At 49.8% G+C, this 18318-nt stretch overlaps 1 protein-coding gene across 3 annotated transcripts in view; it reads right to left on the bottom strand.

Moving 5' to 3' along the window:
* Positions 1-481: 481 nt before the first annotated feature.
* LOC140386588 (cell adhesion molecule CEACAM5-like) overlaps positions 482-18318 on the bottom strand; it is a 162032-nt gene continuing 144195 nt past the window's right edge. For all 3 annotated transcript variants that reach the window (XM_072469043.1, XM_072469042.1, XM_072469041.1), the window contains 3 exons: positions 6285-6326; positions 6114-6157; positions 482-2342 (listed from right to left, as the gene is read on the bottom strand). In XM_072469043.1, coding sequence (XP_072325144.1) covers positions 2339-2342; positions 6114-6157; positions 6285-6326 — 90 coding nt within the window. In that variant the 3' untranslated portion in view covers positions 482-2338. The remainder of the gene's footprint in view (positions 2343-6113; positions 6158-6284; positions 6327-18318) is intronic.

Genomic DNA, 18318 nt, shown 5'->3' on the forward strand with positions numbered 1-18318 from the left:
TAATAGTGTGGTGTGGTGGTGGTGGTGGTGGTGGGGGCACGAGGGGCAGGTGCAAAGAGCAGCGCAGATATAGGTTTTCAAACGGTACTCAGGCAGGATGCACAGTGATTTCATTCGATGACAACAGTGACTTGAAAAGAAATAGATACATATTAAGTGAGTCACCAGAATTATGGGATGATATAAAATATGGGGCAATGTGAGGCCTTTTGGAAGGAACAAAGAAAGAAAAGGCAGTTGAAAGTTGTTCACAAAGTTCGAGTAATATTGACAGCGTGGGCTTCAATTTCTTTCAACTTAAATTGTATTCCGGATTCAGTTCAAGTGTATTCGAGTGCCCAGAAATAATGACATCATCAAGCATGCTAAGCAGCCAATTACAGCAAAGGATTATTACAGAGAGTAAAACAGGAAGTTAAAAGATAAATAATCTTTCACTTTGCAAGAGAGAGTGAAATAAATTCATGTCATAAACGTGGGATTAAGTGAGAAATTAAATTCATTTACATATTTCAAAAAGATTTAATATTTTCAAAATGTCATATGTTGTCAGAATAGAGAATTTTTACAAACCAGAAATACATAATGAGTTTTGCAGAGCTAGAGAAGGTATTGATCAATATTTATATACTTATTATGCTCCTTGGAATTCATTGCCCAGCTACATATCATTCAGCAAGGCATAATGTTTCTAAGCATTTTCGTATTTACAGCAAGTCAAACAGCTCAAAGGTGGAGCTTCACAACATTTCAACTAGTTTACAAAGATGTCCTTTGTGAGAACTTCAAAAGTGCGTCATGTTGAGGATTAGAGAATGTCAGACAATGTCCAGAAATCTGCGTTGAACACTGCATGTGGAATTTTACAATCATTGAATCTACAAAATAAAAATAAATGCACTTTTTGGGCCTGGTTCCAATGACTGTACACAGCAGTTCAGGGATGGTGTAAACCAGGATGTATGAAAGGAGAAAGAAATTTAGCAATCCGACTGCACAAATCATTGAAAGACAGGGTAGAACCATTAAAATGTCCAATGGGATGTTGGTGCTCATTGGAAGCAGCATGAAATACAAAGAGGAGGTAACCTGGCTGCAGCACCCATTTACCAGAATTATGCCAATAATTAAATTGTTGAATGGTGGAGATAATATTGATTTTTATTGCATGAGTACTAGAAGCTAGTGTATGACCAGATTCAGATATTTAACAAATGAAGTATTCAGTTGATAGATACAGACAGACTTTTGCCTCTGGATGGTGAATCAATAATAAGATGTAATATTGATTTTGAATTCATTTTAGAGAAATGGGCCACAGTCCCAAGACCAGCATGTATTAAGGCATTCTACCCTTTACTTGAAGAACTGTGTTGGACACAGAGGATAGGTGTTAGAGAAAGTTCAACTGTTGTGGGCTGTAGGAAGGTTGAGAGAGAAAAGCCCTGTGACCAAAATAGAAAAGAATAACATTTGCGGATAACTTAGGGCAGTGCCATGACTCAGTCACTGGGGAAAACTGACTTCAAACAAGGTGCTGCAGGGGGGCTGGCATGTAGCGCAGTGGGTAGCACTTAGACTGCGGCGCTGAGGACCCGGGTTCAAATCCCGGCCCTGGGACACTGTCCGTGTAGAGTATTCACATTCTCCCCATGTCTGTGTGGGTTTCACCCCCACAACCCAAAGATGTGCAGGTTAGGTGGATCGGCAACACTAAATTGCCCCTTAATTGGAAAAAAAATAATTGCGTACTCAAAATTTTTAATAAAACAAGGTGCTGCAAGAAAGAACAGCACTGATGGGCGACATAAAAAAGACTGGCATTTGTCATTAATGTCCATAATGATCCCAGAACTATTTGGTATTTTTGGCATCGGAGTGTAATGCTAGATGTGGTCCACTGTGATCAGGGTAGGGATGGCTCCACCACTTGGGTGCACAAACATATGTACCGATTCATTACTGAAACAAAGATCAGTGTTATTGCAAGAGGAAGAACCCAGTTTGGAAGCAGCAAAGTTGTCGTTGAGAACAGGGGATTCAACCTCGGTTCAGAGGTGGAAATTCCTATCAGTAATAGAGTTTATATGAAGGGAGAGTTTTACTGAGCTCAGAAGAGCACTGATAGCAGATGGGAAAATACCAGCTGACTTAAGGTGCAGGTTAAAATTATGAACATAAGGAGTCGCTCATTAGAGGTTGGGAGTTGATAGCTAATGGATTATATTTGAGTCAGCAGGAAGAGAATTATACAGAGGTAGAGAGCATCTCTGTGAATTTGTTGTCCTTCTGTTGCACAGTGACAAGTCAGCTGCCCTGAGGGTCATCAAGTAAGTTATTACCTGTGGAAGAAAAATGGAAATAACATTGATTTAAAGTACGTGTAAATAGTTTTGGTAAAATGCATATCTTTTGAGAAATAACTGCATTTCTTATTGCTTATGTCTTGCACGAATCTATGCTTATGCAAGGTTTGAGTGGATTGTTGGTATGTAATATTGTATAAAGCTGGCAAATACACTTGAAAACATGATGTGATGTGGGCTGCTTGAAATTGGAAGCAATTAGCATTATATCTTCTGCCATGTACACTTCCAGTTCATGCCTGAAGGATGCTAAATTCAATGTTATTTTAACGTAAGTGTATAAAATAATTTTTCTCCATTGGTGTTGTTCAGCTGTGGATTGATTGGCATAGTAGTCTTGACAGCACAAGACAGAATCTAACAATATAATTTAGTCATAATAACAGGACATCTGGAAAGTCAAAATGCAATCCATCAGGGTCAACATGATTTTATGAAGGGTAAATCATGTTTGACTAATTTCCTAGAGCTCTTCAGAGATGTAACAAGCCAAGTGGATAATGGGCATCCTGTTGATGTCGTATATCTGGACGTCCAGGAGGCACTTGGTAAGGTGCTGTACAAAAGGTTTACACAAAAGGTAAGATCACATGGGATTAGGGATAATTTATTATCTTGGAAGAAAGACTGGCTAAAAGACAGAAGGCAAAGAGTCAGGATAAATGGACCTTTTTTCTTGTTGGCAAGATGTAACGAGTGGGGTGCCACAGACTTCGGTCCTTGGACCATAACTATTTACAATATATATTAATGACTTGGATGCAAGGATAGAAGATACTATAACCACATTTGCAGATGACATTAAAATAGGCGGGATAGTTAGTTGCAATGAAGAAATAAGAAATTTACAAATGGAGATAGATAGTTACATGAATGGGACAACATTTGGCAGATGGAGTTTAAAGTGGATAAGTGTGAGGTTATCCATTTTGGTCAGAAAATTAGAAAGGCAACTCATCATTTCAATGGAGAGAAACCTTCAATGCAGAGGGATCAAAGTGTCATCATGCATGAATCACAGGAAACTAGCATGCAGGTACAGCAGGTAATAAGAAAGGCAAATAGAATTTTAGCATTTATGGCTAAAGGAATAGAATATAAAAGTAGGGAAGTGTTGCTGCAACTGTACAAGGCATTGGTGAGACTGCACTTGGAGTTCAGTTTTGGTCCCCTTATTTGAGGAGAGATATAGTTACATTAGAGACAGTTCTGAGGAGGTTCACTAAATTGTTTCCAGACATTGATTCTTATGAAGAGAAATTGAGCAGTTTAGCCCTGTACTCTCTCGAGCTTAGAAGAATGAGAGGAGATCTAATTGAGTTATACAAGATGATAAAAGATGAATGAAATGAAATGAAAATCGCTTATTGTCACAAGTAGGCTTCAATGAAGTTACTGTGAAATGCCCCTAGTCGCCACATTCCAGCACCTGTTCAGGGAGGCTGGTACGGGAATTGAACCGTGTTGCTGGCCTGCTTGGTCTGCTTTAAAAGCCAGCAATTTAGCCCAGTGTGCTAAACCAGCCCCTGGTTTGACAAAGTGGACACAGCGTGCATGTCTTTTCTTGTGGGGCAATCTAGAACGAGGGGTCATAGTTTTAGGATAAGGGGTAGCAGATTTAAAACAGATGAGGAGAAAATATTTCTCTCAAATGGTCGTAAATCAGTAGAATCCACTATCCCAGAATGCAGTGGATGTCAGGACATTGAGTAATTTAAAGAACAAAGAAAAGTACAGCACAGGAACAGGCCCTTCGGCCCTCCAAGCCTGCGCCGACCATGCTGCCCGTCTAAACTAAAATCCTCTACACTTCCGGGGTCCATATCCCTCTATCCCATCCTAAGGAGGAGATAGACAGATTTCTAATTAGTAGAGGTGTTCAAAGGTTATGGAGAACGGGCAGTAATGTGGAGTTGAGGCCAAGGTGAGATGAGCCACGATCGTATTGAATGGTGGAGCGGCTTGAGGGGCTGACTTGCCTACTTTTGTACCTAGTTCTCATTTTCTTAAGTTCTAATAGGCCCAAACACAGGAACATTTTACAACAGGCGTTGCAGATGTCAATTAGGAGCATTAACATTGAATTTCACACTCTCCACATCTAAAATGTCACATATATGTTAGAGTCCATGTTATGCACAATAAAAGCTGGTCATATTTTACAACTTACCAATAGAACTTTACTCAGTGTGGAATCATTTGGAACTGGCTTTTTTTTTAAATGGATTGGAAGATGAATACTAAGTTCACAATATACTCAAATGACGGGGGCAGCACGGTAGCATTGTGGTTAGCACAATTGCTTCACAGCTCCAAGGTCCCAGGTTCAATTTCCGGCTTGGGTCACTGTCTGTGCAGAGTCTGCACATTCTCCCCGTGCCTGCGTGGGCTTCCTCCGGGTGCTCCGGTTTCCTCCCACAGTCCAAAGACGTGCAGGGTAGGTGGAATGGCCATGCTAAATTGCCCTTAGTGTCCAAAATTGCCCTTAGTGTTGGGTGAGGTTACTTGGTTATGGGGATAGGGTGGAGGTGTGGACCTTGGGTAGGGTGCTCTTTCCAAGAGCCAGTGCAGACTCGATGGGCCGAATGGCCTCCTTCTGCACTGTAAATTATCTCTCTGATAGGTGTTATTCTCAAGTGTATGCTGGACTGATGGACCAGCATTCAACGGAAAGTGTTGAAATCTATCTTACTAGATTTGGGAATTTGGGAATGAGCACATAGAAATTGCTTTGAACTTGTTTTTGTTGCAAAGCTCAACTAGTTCAGGAATACCTTTCCTGAAAAATTGCATTTCATCCTATTCAGTCTACATCAGTCCCAAATCCTACAATGTTTGGTTGACAGTGAATACCATGAGGACACCTGTAAATCAGAATTAACCACTGCCTTGTCATGTGCTGTCATGGAATCATAGAATCATAGAATTTACAGAGCAGAAGGAGGCCATTCGGCCCATCGAGTCTGCACCAGCCCTTACAAAGAGCACCCTACTCAAGCACACGTATCCACCCTACCCCCGCAACCCAACTTAACAAGTTTCTGACACGAAGGACAATTTATCAAGTGCAATCCACCTAACCTGCACTTTGGACTGTGGGAGGAAACTAGAGCACCCGGATGACACGGGGAGAACGTGCAGACTCCGCACAGTCCTTACCCTGAGAACAAATCAGGGATGTTGACAGGTTTGATGCTGAAAGAACGCTTGCCCTTCTGAGCGGGACGATAACGAGGGACCACAGATTAAAAAGCATTGCCCATTTTAAATGGAGATGAGGCTAGAAATTCGCTGACCATTGGGATTGTCTGTTCCTGCTGGCTTTGCACCCCGCTCTCAGGTTTCCCGGAGGCATGGGGTGGCTTAAATTGGAAATCCAATTGACAAGCAGCGGGAATAGAGAAACCCGCCATCAGTGAACTGTGTGACGCCGAGAAACATGTAGTTGGGGAACCGGAATATCCCACCCATCTTCTTCAGAGCACGGTGGAGGCAGGGTCACTGAATATTTTGAAGACAGATACTGATAAATTCTTGATGAATAAGTGAGTGAACGATACCGGGCTAGGCAGGGATGAGGAGTTTCGACCAGAATCTTACTCAATCAAAAAGCAGGCACAAAGGAGCTGGATATATGAATCCTGCCTCTAATTCGCATGCAAGTTTGTTGGTAAATGGAAGTGCCTACATTTCATTTGTTATATTTTAAATATGACAAGTGACATGTGAAATTTTCTATCCACGAACCTCATCAGTTCACTGTAAACTGACTGATCCTGCAGCTGTAATCCCTGTTGAAACAAGAAGATATTTGCTTTTAGTGAGTAGAAAGAGAGCATGATAAAAGAGAACTACGGTGCACTATAGAATAAATTGTAAGTGAAAGATTTAAAGCAAAGCACAAAATTATGTCCTAACCATGTATGTAGGGCTTTCATCAGGTGGTTTTGTAGTTTTCTCCTGTACAAATGTATTTGAAAAACAAAAATATAATCAGGCAGCGAAGACATCCAAGTTATTATTTCAGAGCTTAAAACAATTACCATGCCATATATCCTGCATAAAAGTCAGACCAACCTACTAAATTACCACATCAAATTTCAGGATGAATGTTAATTTTTAACACGTGAAGGAAGAGCACGAGCACTGAATATCCAATTTACATACAACCGATTATCATCCTTGTGGCAAAATTGAAAGTTGATCAAAACACTCCAGTCCGCCAGTCGCGTTTTCCTGCATGACGTGCCGTGGTCGGCAGCAGGATCCTCTGTTCCGGCAGCCGGCCAATGGGATTTCCCATTGTGGTCACCCAATGTTTTCTGGACACCCGCGAGGGTGGGTGCGCTGCCGGCGGAGCGGAGGATCCCACCGATGGAGAATTCCTCCATCTTTCACCCTAAAGATTTTAAATTTGTCTTAAAAACCAGCTGATCTTCCAATGGAGTAAGGCAACGAAGACCGGAAAAGGATGAGTACAGAGATGGCATGGAAATGTTTGGAGAAGTGTGGTCGGGTGGCTTTTCCCCCGACACTCAGGTGTGTAAGTGTGTGCGTGAACTGGCACTGAAGACTGTGCTGCCAAAGCTGGGATGCCTGAACGCTTGACCTCAATGCACTGGAGGATGAAGTGTGCTATTCTAATATGCTGGGCAAGCTTGTTCTTGGTGGGAAGGGAAGGGGCAAGCTGGAATGATGGTTCAGGGAGAGGGATCACTGATCATATATTCTATTTCCTTTCAGGAGAAAATAATCCATAATGTGGCATAGTTCAGAAGATCAGGAGATGGGGGTGACCAATCTGCATGTGCTGATCCACTGGAATTAGAATCCCACTGCAGAGCTCACTCGATGGCCATGTTGAGGCAGGGGGCTTGGATGAAGGTACGACTGTACTGTGATGCACGATCAATGACCACTAAAGCGAGGTTGTAATCCAACTGAAGGCTTTAATAAGTTAGATGTTTCCCCCAGCAGCTCAGGTACAGAATGAAGGCTGCTGGGGCGGCACGGGTTCTTATACCCCGCCTAGCAGGGCGGTGCTATCATAGATTTATCATAGATTTATCAAAGAATTTACAGTGCAGAAGGAGGCCATTCGGCCCATCGAGTCTGCACCGGCACTTGGAAAGAGCACCCTACCCAAGGTCAACACCGCCACCCTATCCCCATAACCCAGTAACCCCACCCAACACTAAGGACAATTTTGGACACTAAGCGCAATTTATCATGGCCAATCCACCTAACCTGCACATCTTTGGACTGTGGGAGGAAACCGGAGCACCCAGAGGAAACCCACGCACACACGGGGAGGATGTGCAGACTCCGCATATCATACATTCTAACCAATAGAAAGCATACAGTTTCTACCAATGGTGCTTTTGCCTATCAGGTACCGTAATACATTTAATACCACATTCACCCCTTGTTAAAAAAAGAGTCCGGCGGGGGTGGCGGCCTGAAACTACAAAACATGGCAATGTGGTATAATTAGTTATGGAGGTACCGTAATACCTCCTTACAGTGTTTAGTAACTATTTACAATTCTGATAGCTATGTACATTTGATGGTTTATATTTATAGTTTACAATTAAAATGAAGCAATCAGTCGATCGGGGGCCCTGGTCGTCCTCTGTGATCGTCGGAACTTCGGTGGTGACTCCGGTGGAGGCTCGGGTGTCTGTGACTCCGGGAGCGTGGCTTTGATCTCCATGGGAGCTTCGGCACCCCTAGACGGCGCTGGTGGGGAAAACGGTTGACCTGGGAAGGGAGTGCCTGCGTGGGGCATCGGTGGGTAGGGGGGCCTAGACGGGGCCGGTGGGACGAGCGACCCTCCTGTAAGGTGCTGCGGTGGAGCGGAGGGTGGGACTGGTGGCTGGGATGTGCGTGGGGTTCCAGCAGGTGCCAGGTCCCGTAGGGAGATCGTATCTTGTCGGCCGTTGGGGTACGCCACGGCGTACTGGGGATTAGCATGGAGCAGATAGACCTTCTCGACCAACGGGTCCGACTTGTGTGCCCGCACGTGTTTTCGGAGCAGGATGGGCCCGGGTGCTGCCAGCCAGGTCGGGAGCGAGGTCCCAGAGGACGACTTCCCAGGGAAGACAAGGAGGCGTTTGTGAGGTGTCTGTTTGGTGGTTGTACAAAGCAGTGACCTCCGGTGACTCCAGTGACCACGGAGGGCATCCGGGAGGACTTCTTGCCAGCGGGAGACTGGGAGGTTCCTGGACCATAGGGCCAGTAGGACGGTCTTGCAGACCATTCTGTTCTCCCTCTCTACCTGTCCGTTACCCCGGGGGTTGTAACTGGTCGTCCTGCTCGAGGCGATGCCCTTGCTGAGCAGGAATGGACGCAGTTCGTCGCTCATAAAAGAGGACCCCCTATTGCTGTGTATGTAAGCAGGGAACCCGAACAGTGCAAAGATGCTATGGAGGGCCTTGATGATGGTGGTTGCGGTCATGTCGGGGCAGGGGATGGCGAATGGGAACCGGGAGTACTCGTCAATCACGTTCAGGAAGGAGGTGTTGCAGTTGGTGGAGGGGAGAGGGCCTTTGAAGTCCATGCTGAGGCGTTCAAAGGGACGGGAAGCCTTTATCAGGTGCGCTTTCCCTGGTCGGTAGAAGTGCGGTTTGCACTCCGCGCAGATTTGGCAGTCCCTGATGGCTGTCCTGACCTCCTCGATGGAGTAGAGCAGGTTGCGGGCCTTGGCAAAATGCAAAAAGCGAGTGACCCCCGAGTGGCAGAGATCCTCGTGGAGGGCACGGAGGCGGTCCACTTGTGCGGTGGCACATATGGTGGCCGCGGAACAGGGCGTCAGGAGGCTTGTTTAGCTTCCCGGGACGATACAAGATCTCGTAGTTTGTAGGTGGAGAGTTTGATCCTCCACCGCAAGATCTTGTTGTTTCTTATCTTGCCCCGCTGTGCATTATCAAACATGAACGCCACCGATCGTTAGTCCGTGAGGAGAGTGAATCGCCTGCCGGCCAGGTAATGCCTCCAATGTCGCACAGCTTCTACAATGGCCTGGGCCTCCTTTTCGACTGAGGAGTGGCGGATTTCGGAAGCATGGAGGGTACGAGTGAAGAAGGTCACGGATCTGCCCGCTTGGTTGAGGGTGGCCGCCAGAGCTACATCGGACGCATCGCTCACGACCTGTAAGGGGAGGGACTCGTTGATGGTGTGCATTGTGGCCTTTGCAATGTCTGCCTTGATGCGGCTGAAGGCCTGGCGGGCCTCTATCGACAGGGGAAAAGCTGTGGATTGGATCAGAGGACGCCTTGTCCGCATAGTTGGAGACCCACTGGGCATAGTAACTGAAAAACCCGAGGCAGCGCTTCAGGGCCTTGGAGCACTGAGGGAGGGGGAACTCCATAAGGGGGCACATGCGCTCAGGGTCGGGGCCTATAACTCCATTTCGCACTACGTAGCCGAGGATGGCTAGGCGGTCTAATGCTAAACACGCATTTATCCTTGTTGTATGTAAGTTTAAGGATTTTAGCGGTCTGGAGAAATTTTCGGAGGTTGGTGTCGTGGCCGTGTTGGTCATGGCTGCAGATGGTGACATTATCGAGATACGGGAATGTTGCCCGTAAATTGTACCGGTCAACAATTCGGTCCATCTCGCGCTGAAAGACCGAGACCCCGTTGGTGACACCGAAGGGAACCCTAAAGAAGTGATCGGGCCGCCCATCTGCCTCGAAGGCAGTGTATTTGCGGTAACTAGTACGGATGGGGAGCTGGTGGTAGGTGGACTTGAGATCCACCGTGGATGAGACCTTATAATGCACGATCCTGTTTACCAGGTCGGATATGCGGGGGAGAGGGTACGCGTCCAGCTGCGTAAACCTGCTGATGGTCTGACTGTAGTCGATGACCATCCTATGCATCTCCCCGGTCTTTACCACCACTACCTGAGCTCTCCAGGGGCTGTTACTGGCTTCAATGACCCCTTCCTTTGGACCTCAGACCTAACAAAGATCCGGTCCTGGGCACTGTAGCGTCTGCTCCTGGTGGCGATGAGTTTGCAATCCGGGGTGAGGTTCGCAAACAGGGAAGGCAGGTCGACCTTAAGGGTCCCACCCCACACAGGACATACCCCCACACACAGCCACTCCCCCACACACACAGCCCCTCCCCCCCACACAGCCCCTACCCCCCACACAAAGGATCTACCCCCACACACTGGACACACCCCCACACACAGCCCCTCCCCCCCACACACAGCCACTCCCCCCACACACAGCCCATCAGCCTCCACACAGGACCTACCCCTCCACACAGCCCCTCCCCCACACACACAGCCCCTGCCCCACACACAGCCCCTCCACCCCACACAGGACCTACCTCCACACACAGCTCCTGCCCCCACAGCCACTTCCCCCACAAGCCCCTCCTCCCCACAAAGCCCATCCCCCTTACAAAGCCCCTACCCCCTACACTGCCCTACCCCCTGACACAGCCCCTCCCCCCACACAGCCCCTCCCCCCACATAGCCCCTCACCCCACACAGCCCCTCGCCCCCACACAGCCACTCGCCCCCCCACACAGCCCCTCACCCCCACAGAGCCCCTCGCCCCCCCACACAGCCCCTCGCCCCCACACAGTCCACCCCACAGCATCTCCCCCACAGCCTCTCCCCCCACAGCCCCTCCCCCATGAAGTGTTGGGTGCTCTGAGATACAGACGAACCAACACGGTTGCGATTGGTACAACGCAGTTTTATTTCTTTAAACTGTTTGTATAACAAACTTGGTACTCAGCATGTGGTGACTATGTGAGTGTCTGGCTTTGAGGTCCTTGCCCTGTGCCGTCTCCTGATGGACTGCCCAGAAAGTGTTGTGTTTCTTGTTTTGTACTGTGTATGCTCTTGTCTGTGATTGGCTGTCGTGTTATGTGTGCTAATTGGTCCGTTGCTCTGTCTATCATTAAGTATGTGTGTATTGTAGCCACCTAAAATGGCTGATTCCCGATTAATTTGGCCAAAACCCGATGTAAAATGGCTAACCGAAAAGGCTGATGGGAAAAGAAGCCAACAGGGCACAAACGGACAGCTGCAGACAGAACAGCGTATTCGGCTCTGGGGAAGTCGGGCCAGATCGATACCTGCGACCATTAGCAGCACATCAACCCAGACATCTGCAGTTTAATCGGCTATCCCCGGGAACAATTGCAACATATTAGCAATTGAATGCCGATCCAGACCTCTCGGCGCCAGCAGTGGCTGAGACAAAGAAAGGTGAATGACCACCCCCGATCAAGGAATCGTCCCATTATTGGAGCATATCGAACCCAGTGATTGGGAACAAGTCCAATCACTTGGGACCAAGGTCAAAGTCCGCCCCAAGAGGCGGGAAGCCCCTGGGACCTATAAAAGATAGGGGCCAAGTTCAGATCGACCCTTCTCTCCCTTCTTCTCCTGCTCGCAACCTTCGCAAGAACCATCGACCAGCAACCATAGGTTTAACTCCAGCGATCGCTACCCGATAGAGACTCCAAGCCATCGACCTGTATCAGCCTTTGAATCCTGCAGGCCAGACCCAATTCGATAAGCCATTCATTTCCCTGACCTGGTGGGCCATTCCCAAAAGTTAAGTATTGGCCAGTAGTGGTAGGTAGTGAAATAGAAAGTGGGATTATTGTGTAAGTATTTATTGCTGTACATAATAAATGACCGTTGATTTTAATCTTACTAAGCGGTGTGCTGTCTTATTAATCATAACTACAGCTTGAACCACGTGGCGGTATCAGAAAGATACCTGGCGACTCGTGAGCAAAGGTGACAGAATTAGAGCTAATAAAACTAAGGCTAATAAGAGCAACAGTATGTGCTGTGATGTTCACTTGAATATCATGATGTCTCCCCTTTTTTACAAGATTATGTGCCTACGTGGTTATAAATAGAAATGTGTACTGAGTGCAGCTAAATGTGTGTGTGTGTAATAATCACAGCATGTACATGGGGCTTAACTATATACAAGGGGCGATGTCGGGTGTGACATACTAACGAGGTTGTACCAGAACAACAACAAAAAGCGTGGAAATGTGGAACGATAAAACGAATGCCTGTAACGAGAAGAACATAGTTATGTTGAAACAGTGGTTGCATGAGTTCAACGTGTCAACAGTCTCGTAAGTCCAGTCTAGTAGGTGGGCGACGAATTCGGGTTGACCGCCTCAAGGGTGGGTCAGGAACCACTGGCTGAGGTGCGGGCCTGGCCACGGGCGGCGACGGAAGGGGCATGGTAGCAGGCAGCTCCACGAAGTCGCTATCAGGAACCACAGGAGGACACGGCGTCAGTGTAAGGTCTTGTTACGAGCGTGGAAGTAGGCGAAGAGCCCGGCGATTGCGCCTACGCACGGATCTATCAGGCATGCGTACCAGGAACGAGCGGGGAACCACGCGTCGGAGAATTTTGGCAGGTGCTGACCAGCCACCTTCTGGTAGGTGGATGCGGACGTCGTCTCCAGGGGCCAGGGTGGGAAGATCAGTTGCCCGTGTGTCATATGACCTCTTCTGGCGACCGCTCTGCGGTTGCATCCTATGCAGTACCGGAGCATGGTCTATTGTTGGTGCCAGGATGGAAGGCACAGTGGTCCTGAGGGCGCGACCCATCAGCAGCTGTGCTAATGAGAGACCAGTCGCTAGTGGGGCTGAGCGATAGGCCAGCAGGGCAAGGCAGAAGTCCGACCCGGCAACAGCAGCCTTGCAGAGGAGCCGCTTGGCAATGTGAACGCCCTTCTCCGCCTTTCCATTTGACTGGGGGTGCAGAGGGCTGGACGTCACGTGTGTGAAGCCATACGAGGCAGCAAACAATGATCGTCCCTGGCTGGCGAAACAGGGCCCATTGTCCGACATGACGGTCATCGGAATGCCGTGGCGAGCGAAGGTGTCTTTGCAGGCCTTTATGACAGCGGACGATGTCAAATCGTGCAGGCGTATGACTTCTGGGTAGTTGGAGAAGTAGTCCACTATGATGACATAGTCCCTGCCGATCGCATGAAACAGGTCCACACCCACCTTCGCCCAGGGGGACGTCACCAGCTCATGGGGCAGAAGCGTTTCAGGAGGTTGCGCCGGCTGAAACCTTTGGCAGGTTGTACAGTTGAGCACCATGTTGGCAATATCGTCACTGATGCCCGGCCAGTATACCGCCTCTCGGGCCCTCCGTCTGCACTTCTCGACCCCCAAGTGGCCTTCGTGTAGTTGGTCGAGAACCAGCTTGCGCATGCTGTGCGGAATCACAATCCGGTCCAGCTTCAGAATGACGCCATCAATGACGGCCAAGTCGTCTTGGACATTGTAGAACTGCGGGCACTGCCCTTTGAGCCACCCTCCCGTCATGTGGCACATCACACGCTGTAGAAGGGGGTCGGCCGCAGTCTCTCGGCGAATACGGACCAGACTGGAGTCGTCAGCTGACAGATTTGCCGATGTGAAAGCCACCTGTGCCTCGACCTGACATACGAACCCCTCCGCATCTGGTGGCGTGCTCACTGCTCTGGATAGGGCATCCGCAACGATGAGGTCCTTCCCTGGAGTGTAGACCAGTTGGAAGTCGTACCTCCTGAGTTTAAGTAGGATGTGCTGGAGGCGAGGGGTCATCTCGTTCAGGTCCTTGTTTATTATGCTGACCAGGGGGCGGTGGTCAGTTTCAACAGTGAACCGGGGAAGACCATATACATAATCATGGAACTTGTCTCAACCGGTTAGCAAGCCCAGGCACTCCTTTTCGGTCTGCGCGTAGCGCTGCTCTGTGGGGGTCATGGCTCGCGATGCATAGGCAACTGGGGCCCATGATGCCATGTCATCCCGCTGCAGGAGCACTGCTACAATGCCGGATTGGCTGGCATCAGTCGAGATTTTGGTGGCACGAGACGTGTCAAAGAACGCCAATACCGGTGCAGTGGTGAGTTTGAGTTTGTGCTCCTCCCATTCCAGCTGGTGTGTGTGTTGCCACTGGAACTCTGTGGACTTTTTGACGAGGTGGCACAGAGCCGTCGTGTGGGAGGCAAGGTTGGGAATGAACTTCCCCAGGAAGTTGACCATGGCAAGGAAGCGTAGGACAGCCATCTTGTCGGCCGGCTGCGGCATGGCTGTGATGGCGCTCACCTTGTCTGCATCCGGACGGACCCCTGACCGGGAGGTATGGTCCCCCAGGAACTTCAACTCGGTCTGGCTAAAGGAACATTTGGCTCGGTTGAGGCGCAGGCCGTTTTCCCGTATGCGGGCAAAAACGCATTGGAGACGATATATGTGCTCCTGTGGTGTGGTGGACCAGATGATGACGTCGTCCACATGTACGCGTACCCCTTCGATGCCTTCCATCATCTGCTCCATGATCCTATGAAAGACCTTGGATGCCGAGATGATGCCAAATGGCATCCGGTTGTAGCAGAACCTGCCGAAAGGAGTGTTGATGGTGCATAACTTTTGGCTGGAGGGATCGAGTTGGATCTGCCAAAACCCCTTAGAAGCATCCAGTTTCGTAAATATTTTCGCCTGGGCCATTTCACTGGTGATCTCCACCCATTTGGGTATGGAATAATGTTCCCCCATGATATTAATATTGAGGTCTTTGGGGTCAATATAGATGCGGAGCTCGCCGGACGGCTTCTTGACACACACCATGGAGCTGACCCTGGATAAGACCCCTTGGTCCTGGAGATCCTGCAGCTGCTGCTTGAGGCGGTCTTTAAGTGGCGCAGGAACCCTGCGAGGTGCGTGAATGACCGGGATGGTGTCCGGTTTGAGGCGAATTCGGTAGGTGTATGGCAGTGCTCCCATGCCCTCGAATGCCTCCTGGTTGTGGGCGAGGAGCGATTGGAGCTGTGCGTTGAACTCTGCATCCGGGATGTCAGATGTGCCGTCTGGAGAGAGAGAGTGGACTCATTGCACGAGGTGGAGAGCCTTGCATGCCTGTGCGCCCAGCAGGGAGTCCTTCGATGAGCCGACTATCTCGAACGAGAGTGTGGCCGTGTGTGGGTTGTGTGTCACCTGGAGCTGGCAGGATCCCATAGTCGGGATAACGTTCCCATTGTAGTCAACCATCCTGCACCGGGACGGCCGGATTGGTGGTCTGACCTTCATGGTGTAGAAGGCGGACCATGCTATGAGGTTGGCGGAGGCGCCAGTGTCCAGGCGGAAAGTGATCGGCGATCGGTTGACCGTCAGGGTGGCACACCATTCATCACCTGGATTGATTGTGTTGACCCGGTACCCATCAATGACCGCAACCCGGAAGGCGTCTTGGCCATCTGTGTCATCGGTTTGGATGTCGTAATGTGGAGGCTGAATGGTCCGCACGTTCCTGCGAGGTTGTCGGAGATGCGGAAGATCAACAGGTTGAGCCGCTCGACAGTAAGCAGCGTAGTAGCCCACCTTGCCACAGCGTAGGCATTGTCGGGTTTTTGCGGGACATTGCCCTTTTAAATGTGCAGCTCCACAGTTGCCACACGTCGTGACGTCATGGCGTTCGTTACGCCATTGCGCATGCGCAGTTCGGTCTTGCGTCGAGCGCGCCTCACGTCCCTCAGTGTTGCCGTAGGTTTTGGCGCGCAGAAGGCTTCGAAAAGTGCGCGAAACGGCCGCCCTCGTCCGGGCCGCGGGCCGGGAGAAACTTGATCACCTGGACCCGTTCGGCCTCGTGGGGCACCTGGCTCGCCGATCCGGTCGCGTAGGACCCCTCCGCGCCGTTTCGGTCGCCTGAAATTGGGCATAGCGGCTAGTCGCGTTCTCGTGCAGGACACAGGCTTCAACTGCAGATGCTAAGGTCAGGCCTTTTATTTTTAGAAGTTGCTGGCGTAGGCTGCCGGAGGCAACCCCAAAAATGATCTGGTGCCGGATCATGGACTCTGAGGTGGTGTCGTAACCGCAGCACTGCGCGAGGATACGGAGATGCGTAAGGAATGACTGAAAGGGCTCATCCTTACCTTGCAGGCGCTGCTGGAAGACATACCTCGCAAAGCTCTCGTTGACCTCAACGTTGAAGTGTTGGTCGAGCTTGAGGAGGACCGTGTCATATTTAGATTTGTCCTCGCCTTCCGCGAACACCAGGGAGTTGTATACATGGATGGCGTGCTGACCTGCGGTGGTGAGGAGGATGGCGATCTTCCTTTTGTCCAAGGCGCCCTGTTTTCCGTTGACTTCCATAAAGAGTTCGAAGCGCTGCTTGAACAGAGTCCAATTTATGCCAAAGTTCCCAGTGACTTGCAATGGCTGCGGTGTGTTGACGGTGTCCATGGCGCAGGATGGCAGATTTGTGGGTAGGTTTTGATTCACTTCTGGTACCATGAAGTGTTGGGTGCTCTGAGATACAGACAGACCAACACGGTTGCGATTGGTACAACGCAGTTTTATTCCTTTAAACTATTTATATAACAAACTAGGTACTCAGCACGTGGTGACTGTTTAAGTGTCTGGCTTTGAGGTCATTGCCCTGTGCCATCTCCTGATGGACTGCCCAGGAAGTGTTGTGTTTCTTGTTTTGTACTGTGTATGCTCTTGTCTGTGATTGGCTGTCATGTTATGTTTGCTAATTGGCCCGCTGCTCTGTCTATCATTATGTATGTCTGTATGTACTGTGATGTTCACTTGAATATCATGACACCCCACACAGCCCCTCGCCCTTCAGTCCCCCTCAGCAACTCCCCCCAAAGCTCCTCCCCCTACAGCCCCTCCCCCCACAGCCCCTCCCCACACAGCCTCTCCCCCACAGCCTCTCCCCCACACAGCCCCTCCCCCACACAGCCCTGTTCCCCCACACACACACACAAAGCCCCTCCCCCACACACACACAGCCCCCCCCATACACACACACACAGCCCCCCCCCATACACTCACACACAGCCCTGCCGCACCACACAGTCCTGCCCCCACCACACAGCACTGCACCCCTCACCGTCCTGCCCCCCTCCCCACAGCCCTACCTCCCCACACAGCCCTAACCCAAACCACACAGCCCTACCCCCCTGCACAGCCCTAACCCCCCCCCCCGCACAGCCCTACCCCCCCCCACGCAGCCCTAACATCCACACAGCCCTAGCCCCCACGCAGCCCTATTCCGCCACACAGCCCTACCCCCCACACAGCCCTACCCCCCCCCCCCCACACAGCCCTACGCCCACACACAGCCCTACCCCTCCAAACAGCCCTACCCCCCCACACACAACCCTACCCCCCCACACAGCCCTCCCCCCCCCACCCCCCACATACACACAGCCCTCTGCTTCTCCTGGTCACTTACCTCCCCCCACACAGCATTCTGATTCTCCTGGTTACTTACCTCCCCCACACAGCACTCTGCTTCTCCTGGTCACTGCCTTCCCCCAGACAGCACTCTGCTTCTCCTGGTCACTTACCTTCCTCCACGCAATAATCTGCTTCCCCTGGTCACTTACCTTCCTTCACACAGCTCTCTGCTTCCCCATGTCACTTACTTTCTCTCACACAGCACTCTGCTTCTCCGGGTCACTTACCTTCCCCCACACAGTACTCTGCTTCTCCTGGTCACAGATCCTGAAATGAGACAGGTCTTTATATCACCTACCTTCCCAGGCTGCTCTCTCGCTGCAGATTACCAGTTACAAGGACAGAAGAAAGAAAACAAACCAAAAGAGAATAATCACCTCCTCCCACTCTGCTCCAAATTAGCACACTGCTCCAAATTACCAAGTTTCAACTCTCACATGAGTTCTCTCACTCAGACTGTCTCTGACTTTGTGTGCACAAAGTTCATAGTTGTTGGTTTGCAGCCCATAATGATCTTCCTTGAAGTTAACAATATCTTATCACAATTATTTCCAGGAGAAGCCCCGGCTTCATATCCGCTCGCTCTGCAGAGAGGGTGATCAGATTTTGGTCTCTGCTTGCATCAGCCTTTTCTACAGAGAGAATTGGTCCCCACCATCTACTTTGGTGAGAATTAGCTGGTTATTTCTGGATTAAACAGAGTGACAA

This window comes from Scyliorhinus torazame, chromosome 12, assembly GCF_047496885.1.
Source record: "Scyliorhinus torazame isolate Kashiwa2021f chromosome 12, sScyTor2.1, whole genome shotgun sequence".
Taxonomy (NCBI): domain Eukaryota; kingdom Metazoa; phylum Chordata; class Chondrichthyes; order Carcharhiniformes; family Scyliorhinidae; genus Scyliorhinus; species Scyliorhinus torazame.